This window comes from Triturus cristatus, chromosome 5_2 (assembly GCF_964204655.1).
Source record: "Triturus cristatus chromosome 5_2, aTriCri1.1, whole genome shotgun sequence".
NCBI classification, from domain to species: Eukaryota; Metazoa; Chordata; class Amphibia; order Caudata; family Salamandridae; genus Triturus; species Triturus cristatus.
In genome coordinates this window covers 1,113,889,719-1,113,904,145 of record NC_140588.1, presented here as the reverse complement: position 1 = coordinate 1,113,904,145, position 14,427 = coordinate 1,113,889,719, and the positions used below count along the sequence as shown (strand labels likewise).

The window sequence follows — 14,427 nt, the reverse complement described above, 5'->3', positions numbered from 1 at the left end:
GATGTCATTTGGATGAGTTGTTATGACTTTATAATTGCCATTCAAGGATTGTTCCGCTGATAGCTCAGTACGGCCGTTATTTGAAGACTTTTTGATTTTTGAACATAAGTTGCTCAACATTGTCGGGAGAGTCGCTAGTTTATCAACAATCGTACTGCATCCACAGGTTTGACTATTATCTAGGACATAGTTCTGGATGCTTTGCAGAGAGGTGTTCAACGTGCCTAGCTTGCTGTCAATTGCAACCACAAAGACTGCCAAAGTATTCACTAAGGTTAGTTGTGTATCCATTTTATCAGATTGGTATTGCAGGGCCTCAACCAGAAGTTTCACTGTTTTTAGCAGGCTTGCCCAGGCTTTCCCATTATCTCATTGGTGCGTGTCTTCATGTTGATCTCCATATTTGCTCTTTATGCATTCCAGCAGGTTTGCTTTTACTTGAATCCCCTCCCCTGCATTTTGTGCCGTGTGTCCCATTTGCACCTCTGTTTTTATATCTCCCGGGATGTTATTCCTGCTGTTATCCTGTGAGTAGGTTTAGAAGAGAGGCTCACATTCCTCCTTATCGAGGTACGATAAATTGTCCAGGACTTAACTATCTTCCATTTCACTGAGTTGGGATATCGCGGGTTATATTGTGTTGGTGGTGTTGCAAGCAATATTTTGTGCTCTGAGCCCATATTTAGGATTTTGGGTTCACCCACTGTTGTTTTTGTTTTTTCTATTTTATCTGCAGGCATGTATGTTCTTTTCCTTGCCTGCGGGTTTACTTTGGGGCTGTTTAGCTCAGAAATTGTTAATGCCTCTGTTATAACACAATTTCCTCCTTTGACTTTGTTTCATAGTATACTCCTAGGTGATGGAGAATTTGAGATGTCTATTACATCAATATAGTAAATGCCTATTCCTTTTGTAGTGACTTTCCGTTTTTCCTAGTCCCATTCTGTGAGTTCGACTCCTGGTTTATCTCCGTATCTTCATCCTTGGGTTTTTTCCCGAAGGTCTGAGGCATCCGGGAGGCGTAGACAGTTTGACACTGTAGGATTGTTTGTAAACTGACAAGACTGGCTGGACTGATTAGACCAGAAATCACTGCCCTACTACTTTGATCTTTGTTTCCTTCTCTCTATCCACTTTCTATTTGGTGTAGGGGCTGGAGGGGATTCAAAAGGCCCATTGTTGGTGTAGGGCCTGAGAGAAGAGTGTCCGCCGCATTTCTTTAGGAAGCAAAATTTTGTATCTATTTTTGGCTGGTAAAGGCAATGTTTTAAGATTTTGTTTTCTGGAGTAATGTTGTTTATATTGCTTGTCCTTTTAATATCTGAAATTAATTCAATTATAGTGGCAGGTTTCTGTATAGCAGGTGTAATTTTTGCCTGCGGTTTGCCCACTGTGCCAGCAGATGTTTTCAGCTTCCTTTTGCACTCAGTGATGTTATCTGTAGATGTAGTCCCTCCACGCACACGTCCTGACCTCAAGTTTTGCAGTGCTGTGACTGGCTTTTAATTTTCTGGGGGTTTTCTGGCTTTGTATAAATTGTATATTTATTTTAAAAAAAGTTTAAGTCCTTTAAGTTCTTTAAGTGATCCTCTAAATGGTGACACCAGTCCCCTGTGTCCAACGGCTAACAGCCAGTGCTCAAGACTGCAGCCCGCGAATAGCAGTCAACAGCAGGAGGCAGCAGGAGTCAGCAGGCAGGCAGGCTTCAACAGCAAATGCATCACCGCCTGTCAAAATGATGCCACCCGCACTCTGCCCTCTGTGCGTCACTCTGCGTCTTTGCTCCCCTTTCCTGCAGTGAACCCCCAACTTTTACCCCCCAGAAAATAACAGTCACTGGCTTGTCTTATCGCAGGCTTGACTTGCTTTTGTAGCTCTTGCAGCTTTTGTAGCAGCTCCCAGTTCCTGGTTCCTGGTTCTGAGCTGGGCTGGGGATTGTGGGTTAGTCCAGGTCCCAAGCGGGAACACACCAGATGCCCTGTAAGACGCACCCAGGCCTAGCTTGACCGCTTCTGCAATGAACTGGGCTCGCAGTCGACAACTGGTAGCTACAACCACCGCCGCTTGGGCACCCCTACCCCATGATCCCCTCTTCTCTTCCCCGCCTTGCCTTGTCTGTTATTGTGGCCTCAGCAGGGTCTGGGGATACCGACAGGTGTCAGGAGTATCAAGTGCCCAGGTACCGGGTTTCAGCCTGGTGGGGGGAAGGTGTTCCTGTGAGAGAGGGGGTACACCAGCTAACCAGGCTGACCAAGCTAAAACGTAGCAGCCGATGCCTGGGCAGTGGTAAGGACAGTCCAGGCAGAGGCCGCCCCCTGCTGGTGCTGCTCTATGTTAATTGAGCTTATGCTCAGCTCACCTTGCTGGGTTGAGATGATGATGAGACTGATGCTGAGGCTTATTTAGTGCTTGTTTGGTGCTTTTTGCCTCGGCGGGAGGTGCCTAACATTGGGCTGGGCACTCCCTAGGGGGCACAAGCTCTATCCAAGCTCTAGCGTGCAGTGTAGTGTGAGCGTAAGGGCAGCATGGACTCACCCCTGTCTCATGGCCAATCTCGCTGCCAATCCGTTATCCAAGCCACAGAGATGCCACAGCCTCTGCAACGGCCCCACAATTGCCTCTCAAATGCCAGTGGCACAGTCTCTTGCGGGCTCTTGCGGGCTCCGGTCCTCCACTCACGATGACCGGATAAGCTCACCTATGGCCCCCCTATGGGGGCATTCAATGCTGCTTTCCTGCCACTTCCCTGCCTCTCCTTGCAGCCACAGCAACCCCAACAACCGGAAGTCAGGCACCGGTGTGTAGGCTTGTAGGTCTGAGATGCAGTCAACCTTTGCGATTGACACAGTTTTTTCTCCTCGGGTGCCATATCTTATGGCGACCATAGTGTTAAGGTGAAACCTCTGGAGAAGGTATACTAGTGCATCCTCTACACCCATACCTCTCATCATGGCCCAGATTGCATCCCGGATAACTGTGTCGAAGGCACTGGACAAATCCATGAAGGACAAGTGGATTGAACCCTTCCGGGCCTTCAAATCTGACTTAAAAACATTAATCAACAGTGGTGCCCACATTTTAGGGTTGCTTGGCAAAAGCTCAAAGGGCACACCATCTGGGCCTGGCGCTTTCAAGCAAATCCCCTGTGCCATTGCCTCCTCCACTTTGGATACTGTGATAAATAGACTAACTTGGGTGGCTACAGATAAATCTTGAGGTCAATCCATTGGAGAATGTTCTACCTTTTTACCTAATGGATTAAAGATACCAGAAAAGTGAGATACCCAATCATGTGACAAATAAAGTCTATCTGCCTCACTTCTTCAGTAAAAAACAAATATTTCAACTCTCCAGATCTTCACATGCTTCTCATCTCAACTTTTCTTTCCTCAATCACAAGTTTATATTTGTCAAAATGTTGACATTTCATCTTTTATATTTGCTGATAAGATGAAAGAATGTTGTACAAACTGATAGGTCACAAATAGTGGTCGGGGTTGTACACCAAGTTCTCTTGAACTAGCTGCAATAAAACCTTTGTACTAATATAGTTACATTGCAGAATTGTTAGTTACATCGGGTATGTAAAAAGCTGCCTAATGGTTAGTAAATAGGTAGGGCACATTTTGTGACTCCCAGTGACTGGCTCCAAACACAAGGATGCCCGTTTATGGGGAACAAAATACCACCATCCCTTTAGTTGAATTCCAAAATGGGATTTGTTTTTCAAAGCTCTGCTACTGTTGTAAACAAAATCCCATTAGGGAATATCATTTACAGGAGCAGGCACACTTATACAATTCCTAAATGGGTAACTTTTTAAACTTATATTACCACAATTGCAGTCACAAACCAGTGATACATCTCGTTGAGAATCATAAGAAAAAGAGGAGATGCCCAATCACGACTTCTCCTATTTGTCATTCAGAATGAGTTGGTAAACATCCGTGCAATCTAATACATATTTACCGAATTGCAAACCACTTTGCACACCATTTGATGTGATGCATTTCAAGAAAAAGTGAGAGACAGTTCATGCTTGCTCACTTACTTGTTCAAAGATGGAAAACTGTTTTATGAGTGCCCTACACATTTCTAGTATCAACAATAGAAAAATGGCATGAACCTGCTGCTCAGCTCTGGAAAATTGAAACTGATTTCAAATAAATAATCCTGTAGCCCTTGGTGCTAGGACTGCTGGCAAGGTAAACATAGGTAGGCATTTGAAATACATCATCAGGTGAATGAATGAATGAAAGGAAATTTGTAAACGCGCTACTTAGCCCGAAGGCATCAAGGCGCCTAACCAAAAGCAATTCAAAAGAAAGGCAAAAATCAAGTCTAAGCGTAGGCATTGGCAAATAGCCACGTCTTAAGGGCCTTCCTAAACGCATGCACAGAGGGAAGAGATTTGATCTCTAAAGGCAGAGTGTTCCACAGCTTAGGGGCCAGAGTTGAGAAAGCTCTGCCACCCCACTTCGCTTTACGTATCCGGGGAACTAAAAGCAAGGACTTGTTGGTCGACCGGAGGGTTCTGGAAGGTATATAAGGGACCAACAAGTCCCTCAAGCCTCCAGACCTGTTGGTGGCCAGAGCCCTATAAATCAGAGTCAAGGACTTAAAGGATATCCTGGCCTCAATTGGAAGCCAGTGTAGGGTCCGTCTAGCCGTATGGGCAGAGGCCCGTTTGGGCAAGTCCAGAACCAATTTAGCAGCAGAATTCTGCACCATTTGGAGACGGATTAGCAGGCCATTGTTAATGCCTAAATAAAGGGCATTGCAATTGTCGAGTCTTGAGCCTATCAGTGCCAACACAATTTGTTTCCTGGCCTGAAAGGACAAATAGTACCTGATCTTCCGTAGGATGTTTATGAGGCCCCAACAGGTGGAAATGGTCCTCTTTACCTGCTAGTCCATCCTCAGGAGGGGGTCAATCAAGACTCCTAAGTTTTTGGCCAGGGTCGTCGGTATAGGGCACACCCCCATAGTGGAAGGCCACCAGTCAGCCGACCAAAAATCCTCCTTTCCCCCAAACACCAGAATCTCTGTCTTTTCCCCATTAAGCTTCAATGAATTACAAACCATCCATTGAGCGACTGCCTTCATACAGTTTTTAAAATTGGAGGCAGCAGAGATGACAGGTTGGGCAAAAGACAGCAGTATCTGTGTATCATCGGCATATGAGATTACCTCCATCCCAAAAGATCTAATGAGCCTGGCGAGTGGGGTCACATAGATGTTAAAAAGGGTCGGACTTAATGCCGACCCTTGAGGAACCCCACAATGCACAGGAAGGGATGGAGACAAAAACTCCCCCAGCTTTACTCTCTGTTCCCTCTGATTCAGGAAAGATGCCAGCAAAGTAAGTGCCGGCCCTTCCACCCCTATCTCTCTCAGCCTCGATGTTAGGACTGAGGGAGACAGGGTATCAAACGCAGCCGAAAGATCCAACAGGATGAGGAGAGTGGTCTGGCCCTTATCTACCCTGGTGCGGATGGTGTCAAGCACGATGGTGAGGGCATATTCGGTACTGTGTTCTCTCCTAAATCCGTGCTGCGAATTATCTAATCGATCAAAAGTTTCCAGAAAGTCGACAAGATGATGATTTAGGTGAATTTCCAGCATCTTGGCGGGAGCTGGGAGCAGCGAGATGGGGCGAAAGTTTTTAAGCACGCCCGGATCAAGTGTGGATTTTTTTAAAAGAGGTTTGACCACCGCTTTCTTCCATTGAGGGGAAAGGTCCCTTCCTTCATTGCCCCGTTCATAACACCCAACAAGGGAGGCAGAAGACAGTCCTTACACTGTTTAAGAAGTTTCAGAGGGCAGGGGTCTAGAGGGGACCCCGACCTAACCTTAGACAGGAGGACTTCAAGTTCCGATAAGGAAAGGGATGGAAAGGTGGACAAACATCCAAGGGGCACCTCCTCAGGTAATGGTAACGGGGTAGCGGGAGAACCTGTGGAGGTAGATAGAATCATCTTTTGTAGCTCTAACGCTGAGTGGATATCCACAATCTTAGTATTAAAGAATTGTGCAATATCGTTACAGAGCTGTTGTGAGCTGACCACCGGGTCTGGCATCTTTAGTGAGATGAGCATGTCAACGATTTTAAAGAGGTCTTTAGGTGAAGAGAGAGAGGAGGTGAGAGAGGTGAAATATTCTTGTTTAGTTCTTATTACCTCCTTCTTATATTTCTTCAGAAGGACTTTGTGTCTGTCCCTCTCACGCAAGTCCCAGCTAGACCGCCAAAGACGTTCCTGTCTCCGTAATCCCTGCCTGAGCAGTCTTAATGATTCAGAGAACCAGGGAGCCGAAGGGGTTCTTCTAGCCGAATAGCACAGAGTAGCCGGTGCCAGTTCATCAAGAGCTGTTTTAAAACCGTTCTCCAACCTCTCCACTGCCGAGGTTACATCCTCCCCAGGGGTGATCAGTAACCCTGTAAGTCTAGGGGCGAGCACGTTGTTCGATAGATTTTTTAAGTTGCGTCTCAGTTCAAACTTACTCGACTTATTTCCCTTATTGCAGGCCGAGGTGGTCGTTAAAACCAGGGGGATCGCATAGTGGTCGGACCATGAGAGAGGAAAAGGCATTTCAGTGGCCAGCCGAGTGTCGTTGGAGAATACCCCATCGAGCGTATGGCCAGCCGTGTGGGTGGGGCCTTTAACTAGCTGTATCAACCCACACCCAGAGAAGATATCCAGAAGAGATTGAGTTTCAGTTAAATCCGAATTCTCCAGATGAAAATTTACATCCCCCAGGACAGTGAAGTGGTCACAGCCAAAATGTGACTCTAAGATCTTAAGCACCTGTCGGCCAAAATCAGTTTTGGTCCCTGGGGGTCTGTAAATAAGAAGGCCCTTGAACGGCACTCCGTATGCTCCATTAATGGAGAATTGGAGAGCCTGAAAAGACTCTTGGAGATCCTCTAAGGGAATAATATGGCAGGACAGATGGTCCCTATGAAGAATGCCAATCCCTCCCCCCATCCGACCCACTCTGTCCATTCTCACTAAGGTGTAGCCTTCCGGGACTGCCTCCACGAGATCCGGACCTGAGGAATCCTTTGCCCAGGTTTCAGTTATAAAAACCCAGTCCGGGACTCTAGTCAATACAAAATCCTTAAAGGCGAGATTATTTTTAATTAAGGACCTCGCGTTTAAAAGAAAACCCGTGTTTCTCCTCATCTTAATGTCGAATTTAGGCCTTGGAACAGCAGCTGAAAGAATCGGTCCCCGAGCAGAAGACCGGAAACATTGACAATTGGGGGAGGTCAAGAATCCCTCCGGGACGTACCCGTGATGGCATGGAAGTTTGGACGGTTTTAGAGCAATGAACTCCTGTCTCGTATATACTATCCTAGTATTCTCCCGATCGTTGTAATCTATCCTAACGCCGTCCAGCCCGTCCTTAGCGCGGACGGGCGCAGACGGGCTGGACTCTGGCGTGACTCCGGCGTGAGTACGGCGCCCACGCTGCGCGACCGCGCTGCGCGTCAGCATGACGGAGATATATAGGGCTCTAATCAGAAACCACCTGCCAGCTGGAGCGCTACGTCACGTCAGTTCCTGCCAGCCTTCCCTATCCAAAATGGCGCCGAGAATGCAGTAAATGGCGCCGAACGCTCTGGGGATGACCCGCTAAAGCAGCGGTGAGGGCCCGATTTAAAGTGCAGGTAAGAGTGACAGTTAAAAACAGGGAAGAATGAGCAAACAATTATAAACACAAATACTAAAAGGGGTGCTTTTAAAAATGTAATCCGCGCCTAAATATCCAAGCGCTACGCTTAGAAGTAAGCAGCCTTAAAATGCTGTCGTACCTTTGAGGGCACCTTTTAAAGGCTTCCCCCGGTAATTGCCTCTAATCAGAAACCACCTGCCAGCTGGAGCGCTACGTCGCGTCAGTTCCTGCCAGCCTCCCCTATCCAAAATGGCGCAGAGAATGCAGTAAATGGCGCCGAACGCTCTGGGGATGACCCGCTAAAGCAGCGGTGAGGGCCCGATTTAAAGTGCAGGTAAGGTTGACAGTTAAAAACAGGGAAGAATGAGCAGACAATTATAAACACAAATACTAAAAGGGGTGCTTTTAAAAATGTAATCCGCACCTAAATATCCAAGCGCTACGCTTAGAAGTAAGCAGCCTTAAAATGCTGTCGTACCTTTGAGGGCACCTTTTAAAGGCTTCCCCCGGTAATTGCCTCTAATCAGAAACCACCTGCCAGCTGGAGCGGTACGTCGCGTCAGTTCCTGCCAGCCTCCCCTATCCAAAATGGCGCCGAGAATGCAGTAAATGGCGCCGAACGCTCTGGGGATGACCCGCTAAAGCAGCGGTGAGGGCCCGATTTAAAGTGCAGGTAAGAGTGACAGTTAAAAACAGGGAAGAATGAGCAAACAATTATAAACACAAATACTAAAAGGGGTGCTTTTAAAAATGTAATCCGCGCCTAAATATCCAAGCGCTACGCTTAGAAGTAAGCAGCCTTAGGTGCAGAATACATACCTTTTGCCCTGAAGCTCACAAAGTGCCTTTGCTACATGACTCCAGTCCAAAGCTCCGGGCTCATTTCTCTGCCACTTCTCAATCACTGCAATACATTGATCATTTGAGCCACCAAGAATGATGTCTGAAAAGTAGTCACAGGCTGGAAAGGTCCATTGGAAGTAAGGAGCATAGGACAGCTCAATCAGGAGCTCCCCTTTGACAGCACCTGGTAAGAAAAATATACAGAAATGGATTATTGATTATGTTTTTGAAGTAATTAAACTAAATCTACCTATGCACACCCCTGGGTAGCTCGGCACAGAGCAGTAAGGCTTAATTTTAGAGGCAACGTGTAACATACCTGGTGTGACAACTACAGCTTAATTAAATGAACAAAACACTACCACAATGTCAAAAATCCAATACGTTGACCGTGGGTTATTAATTATTAAAGAATAAACTGAAATGTATTGGTCAGAAACATAAACTGCACAACAGGGCTATTTGGCCACGATTGAACGGGACAAATACAAAAGTTCAGGGCAACCGTGATGGAGCCTTGGCCAGATACTGGGACCAGGCTTGGCCAGCTGCAAAATACCTTAGTTGTGTCATCGACGGAGGTGAGATGCGAGAAGCAAAAGCTTGATGTGTCTTCGTCAATCAACAGGATGAAGGTGACACACTCTTTCTGTATCAGCACAGCACAGCACAATGTGGATGTTGTATATGTATCACTTGAAGTCAGGCCAAAAAATGTACTGGACTCATAATCATATCTGTTGTGGTTCTCTACATGTGCAATCCCATTCTTAGACAAAACAACTATATTTCACAAGTCAAAATTAAAGGTGCACATGGCTTTTAATAATGATGTCAATGTATGCAATGACACATATTTCAGTCCAGCAGAAAGCAGCAGACCATTAAGTCTGCTCCTAACCCATTGTCTGAAACTACAGTTTTATACATATGTATGCAATTTGTGCACACACACTACAGGCACCTGTTGCAAAGGTGCATAAACTGAATAGGTTACAAATAGTAGTATAAGGTGTAGAGATGCACCACAACAATAACACAAAGCATGGATATGATTCTTGTCTTTATTTTATTTTATTGTTTTTACAGAGCATACTATGTATGGAATGAAGACAGGCAACACATTTCATCCGTGTAAATGGACTTCTTCAGGGAAAATATGATTGCGAATGAGAGAGATTTGCCAAATGGAAGCATCGCAATATCGGTCCTAGAGAAAACCCACAGCAGTGTACTTCCTCAATGTTTCAAATTCATGAGTACCAAAGGTTATCTATCCCTGTCGTCCCATTTGAGCAGCATGTATAAGCTAAAATATTAGATTCCCAAGTAGAGAGACGACCACGGTTGGAGAATAGGGAAAGGAGCTAATACGGTTTAGGTTCATGGTGTGGATGTGGCTGCAGTGTGAATGTGAATGAAGGACTACATTCTCCACCGATAGGTGCAAATGTAACTTGTAACCTGTAACTCTGATCCTGTAACTCTATTCCTCATGTAAAGCGCTCTGATACCTCAGGGTCTAGCAAGCGTTATATAAAACTCAAATAAATAAACAAAAAAAAAAGGAGGACACTTGGAAAATAAGTTTAGGTATCCGTAATATATAAGTTCCTGCTCTTGACAACTGTGTCTGTGAGGACCAAGAATGAAGAGGGCGGGCGAGCCAGCGGCCAAAATGGCCGCCTGGAGCTGATTTTCATGTTGACCCCTCGCGCTTCGCCACAGAGCGCCACTCGGTCGCATCCAACCCTTACAAAAAGATATGATTCCATGATCGGAATACTCAGACCAACAGCAGGGTTGAAAACAGAGGCTCTAATGGCCTTTGAAAGTCTATTATTGGTTGCCTGGATCCCCGAGGCACGGCACACAAAATGGCACCTGAATACCATGAAATCGCCTACGACCGGACTGGAAGTCAAGCTGCCCTGATGGCCAAGACTGACCACTGGAGAAGCCCCCTAGATGATCGGGTAGTAGTCCTGCTCTCCAGGGAAAATAGCTGATATATGCTGCAGCAGCTGAGTGCTGGGACAGGCCCAGCTGATTGTGGTGTCGCGACAGAGTCTGCATTGGGCCGCGCTGCAGCTGATACCTGGTGTTGCACCCTGAGATGCGTAGCTGACGACGGAGCGAGCCCCTTCGAAGAATCCTGCTGTGCACACTGGGTTCCGTGTCGACTGCCTGAATGAAGCACAGTCCAGCACTCGCAGAGTTGAGGGCTGCCATCTGGAGGTGAGGGAGCAGGGAGCAGACGCAGGATACACATTGCTCCAAAGACAGCAATGGTGCAGGATGGTAAGGCGAAAGATGCTGAGGCGCGGCACATCCTGCACCAGCTGGCAAGACCTGCCCTGGGTGAAGAACCAAGCGCTGAGAAGAGGTAATGGGTAGAGCGGTCCTCCACTGATGAGCAGGAGTGGCAGGGGGAGCAGTGGGAGGAATCAGTCATGCAGTGAGAGCAGGAGGTGTGGTGCCCACTTGGGACCTCATGGCCACGGCCATCTGGAGTCTTAGGATGCCAGCATGAGCGACCTCCTTGCAGTGAGGAGGTCAGTCTTGGGGGCAAAACATTCCTAAGTGAAGTGTGGTGGCCTGGGGGACTGATGAGGCCCAATCAGGCTGAAACCTTTCATCCGTTTCTCATGTTCCATTTCAGAGAGGGCGTGTCTTGACAATTTGGGATGGACTTTTCATATTGAAGCAGTACCAAGAATAATTTGCATATTGCTAGGACTGGACTGATGATGGACAAAAGAACAATGGGTCAGAATACTACCCTGATGGATTGCTAGTGGTTAGACAAACTGCGGGAATTCCTCTCATCATTCTTTGTGTCTTTGTGTCTTTGTGCGTCTTTATGGAGCCTTCAACCATTGCTCAATGTCCACAGGTCCCATGCATGCCAGAATCTGCAGAGCATCACACACAGTGAGTCACGGGAGCATTACAAAAACAAACAAAAAAATACTTAGCCGTGCATCTAGGGAGTGTTTCCACTGGGTACGAAGTCAATATTTGTTTTTCTAGCCCCACCACCTGGTTTTACCTGGCAGTGGGAAACAAAAAAAAAGGCCTCAGACAGTATGCTCTAAATAGGGTAGGGTGTGTAAGGTGCTTACTAAGACAGCCCCTATTCCATCGGGCAATGACAGGTAGCTTTCCATCAATAGAGGGCTTCGACAGAAAGCTGGTGGCCATCCCAATACTGAATACTAAATTCGGTAGAGAGACAAACAGTTTGTTGGAAAGGTACTCCTTCTAGTCAAATATATTAAATTACCATTATTTTTCTGAAGTATAGAAGACTCCTAAATGCCTTCTGTGAATACCGAAAGTCTTAAAGTTATGATTTTTCTCAGTTTAGGAGTAGTAAAGTTACGACTCCTAACTTTAGGACTCCTAAATGCCTTCTGTGAACACCGAAAGTCTTAAAGTTAGGATTTCTAACTTTACGACTCCCAAACTGAGAAAATACTAACTTTAAGACTTTCGGTATTCACAGAAGGCATTTAGGAGTCCTAAAGTGAGGACTCCTAACTTCTGTGAATACCGAAATGAGTAAGTGCCTTCTGTGAATACCAAAATGAGTAAGTGCCTTCTATGAATACCAAAATGGTAGTAAGTTTAGGATTTTGTCTTAAGTTAGTTCTGTGAATAGGCTCCAGTCTCCCTCATTTTCCATGAAAGTGCTCCGTCTCAGTGGTGGACCATGTATGGTGCTGGACTTACTACTGTTCGTATTTGGCAGTAGTAACTTTCCACTTATAAATTTGTCTCTACCTCCTCTTTCAGGGGGTGTAGAAAATTAATTGTATGTGACTGATTTAGTTTGATGGTGCTTTGGTGGGACAGCCTCGCAGCTGCAACGGCAAACCTTTGTGAGATCCGCCCACCACATAATGACTTTATTTTTTCATTGGCGGGTGATTCCTTTGGTATCCCACTGCGGTGCCTATAAAATAGGCACCACAATGGGAACATCAAAAAAAGTTCCCGCACTGTATATTCTGAAAAGTTCATGTTGTGCTGGGACTTCTGTACATGCATAGAGAGAGGCACATGTTTTGCCACTGTCTGCATCTACAGGGTATGAGGCACAGGGTTGCCCTGTAGGACCCCCTTTGTTTCCTTTCTACCAGGGTTTTCAAGGAATAGAAACCACCGTGATAACCCTAATAGAGAAGAAACTCGTAATATGCTTGCCTGGACCACGGCAGCCCTCTACGCCACAGCCAGGGAATGTGTATTTGTAAAGCGTACGTTCAAGCGGAGGTATCTTTGCGCTGAATAACAGATGTTTATTGTTACCTAACTCAATGGTACTAATTTTATCAACCTCAGATGGATGAAAGGCTGAGTGGGCCTTTTGGTATTTGAACATGTAAACACAGGCCCCTGCAGAGGACGCATTAGTCCATTGAGCCAACAGACCCGGAACGGTGGTTCCCTAGCAGAGACGGTGCTCCTAGGGTGGCAGGACCACTAGGGTTGTAATGTGGCAGTCATAAAACTGTCCCACCACAAGTCTGGCAGTCCAAGGACTGCCAGACTCGTGATTAGGCCCTAAATGCCTGGGTGACTTTACACTCCTATTGTGTTAATACCCGCAGAAGTAAAAACCCATTGTGCATTCTACTAGTAGTAGATTTACCTTTGTGAATAACGCCGGAGTAAACCAATATAATGCAAAATGTAAATATGCGGCAATAGGAAACCACTGCTGACTACATAAATGTGGGAGACAGAAGTACCTTTGAATGCAGCCCTTGAACGTGCACTATTCATGCTCAGGGCAAACTAAAGGTAAAGAGGGGCTACATTTTATGCCTGGTGTGAATTTAAGTCTAGTTTATGTAATCTAGGCTAGAATATATGAAAATGTGCACATATGCTCATAATTGTATTATCATGAAATACTGAGATGTACAAGATTCATTAAAATAACCAGGGAAATATATTTGCTTATTTCATTCATGAGGCATCATAATGTTAGTATCATTAATATTTTAAGGTCTCATCTAGTGCATTTTTCATATTGGGTTGTGAAACAGCCTCCTGTTTTTTATTTCGATTCTCCAGTCTCAAAATTTACATTATTTGTGCAACATGAGTAAAAATAAATGACACTCTTTACATTCATCTTGCTTTCAATGCAAAATGAACAAAAATCTACGGATGAATGGTAAATATGTATATAAATTACAATTTACTTTTCATTATCAAAGTGTTTTTTGCCCCAAGCACAAAAATGTAATTTGATCTTTCTGTCATTTGTCTATTATTCCTTTTGACTTCAGTAGCTACATCAATTTGCATTAACATATATTGATCATTCTTGTCTTTGAATAACCAGAACCGATTAAACAGCTGAGGCACCAAAAGCAAGAATTCAATGCATAAACATAGATTACATATTTGTCAACCGCAATATTTCTCCCCACCTTCAGCTGGGATGACAGGAGATACTAAAAACAGACCTGAGGTGAAGATTTTGTTGAACGAAGGAAATATCCGTGTTATCACATCATCGAGGAAGGCAGAATCCTTTGCCATATATTCCGTCACCGTCGCAGTCGCATCCAAGTGTTGATCATGGAGCTTTTTCAGCTCAGAAAATGATGCCATTTTCAATAATGTGAAGTTTCAAAATCTACACCTTCTGTGTGTGCACCTACTTTTATATTAAGTAATCTAAATTGCAAATTATTGAGGAACAGAAAACGGTTTGATTTGCGTTTGCTCCAAACGTCATTCAAAATTCTGCTATTCTTTGCTGTCAGCTGAGTCAAGATTATACATATTTAGCATACTGTTTGCAAAGCATAATGTGGTCAGGTGTGCCACATGTCCCATCATCTTAACTGAAACAGATACAGCAATGTTATTTCTGCCAATTCAATG

The 14,427-nt window shown here is 45.2% G+C and overlaps 1 protein-coding gene across 1 annotated transcript in view; it reads right to left on the bottom strand.

Moving 5' to 3' along the window:
- The window catches only part of LOC146829826 (nicotinamide N-methyltransferase-like), a 110,144-nt gene extending 95,966 nt beyond the window's left edge, over nucleotides 1–14,178 (bottom strand). The window contains exons 1-2 of the mRNA XM_085608510.1: nucleotides 14,004–14,178; nucleotides 8,497–8,704 (exon numbers count right to left, since the gene is read on the bottom strand). Coding sequence (XP_085464636.1) covers nucleotides 8,497–8,704; nucleotides 14,004–14,151 — 356 coding nt within the window. The 5' untranslated portion in view covers nucleotides 14,152–14,178. The remainder of the gene's footprint in view (nucleotides 1–8,496; nucleotides 8,705–14,003) is intronic.
- Nucleotides 14,179–14,427: the final 249 nt, after the last annotated feature.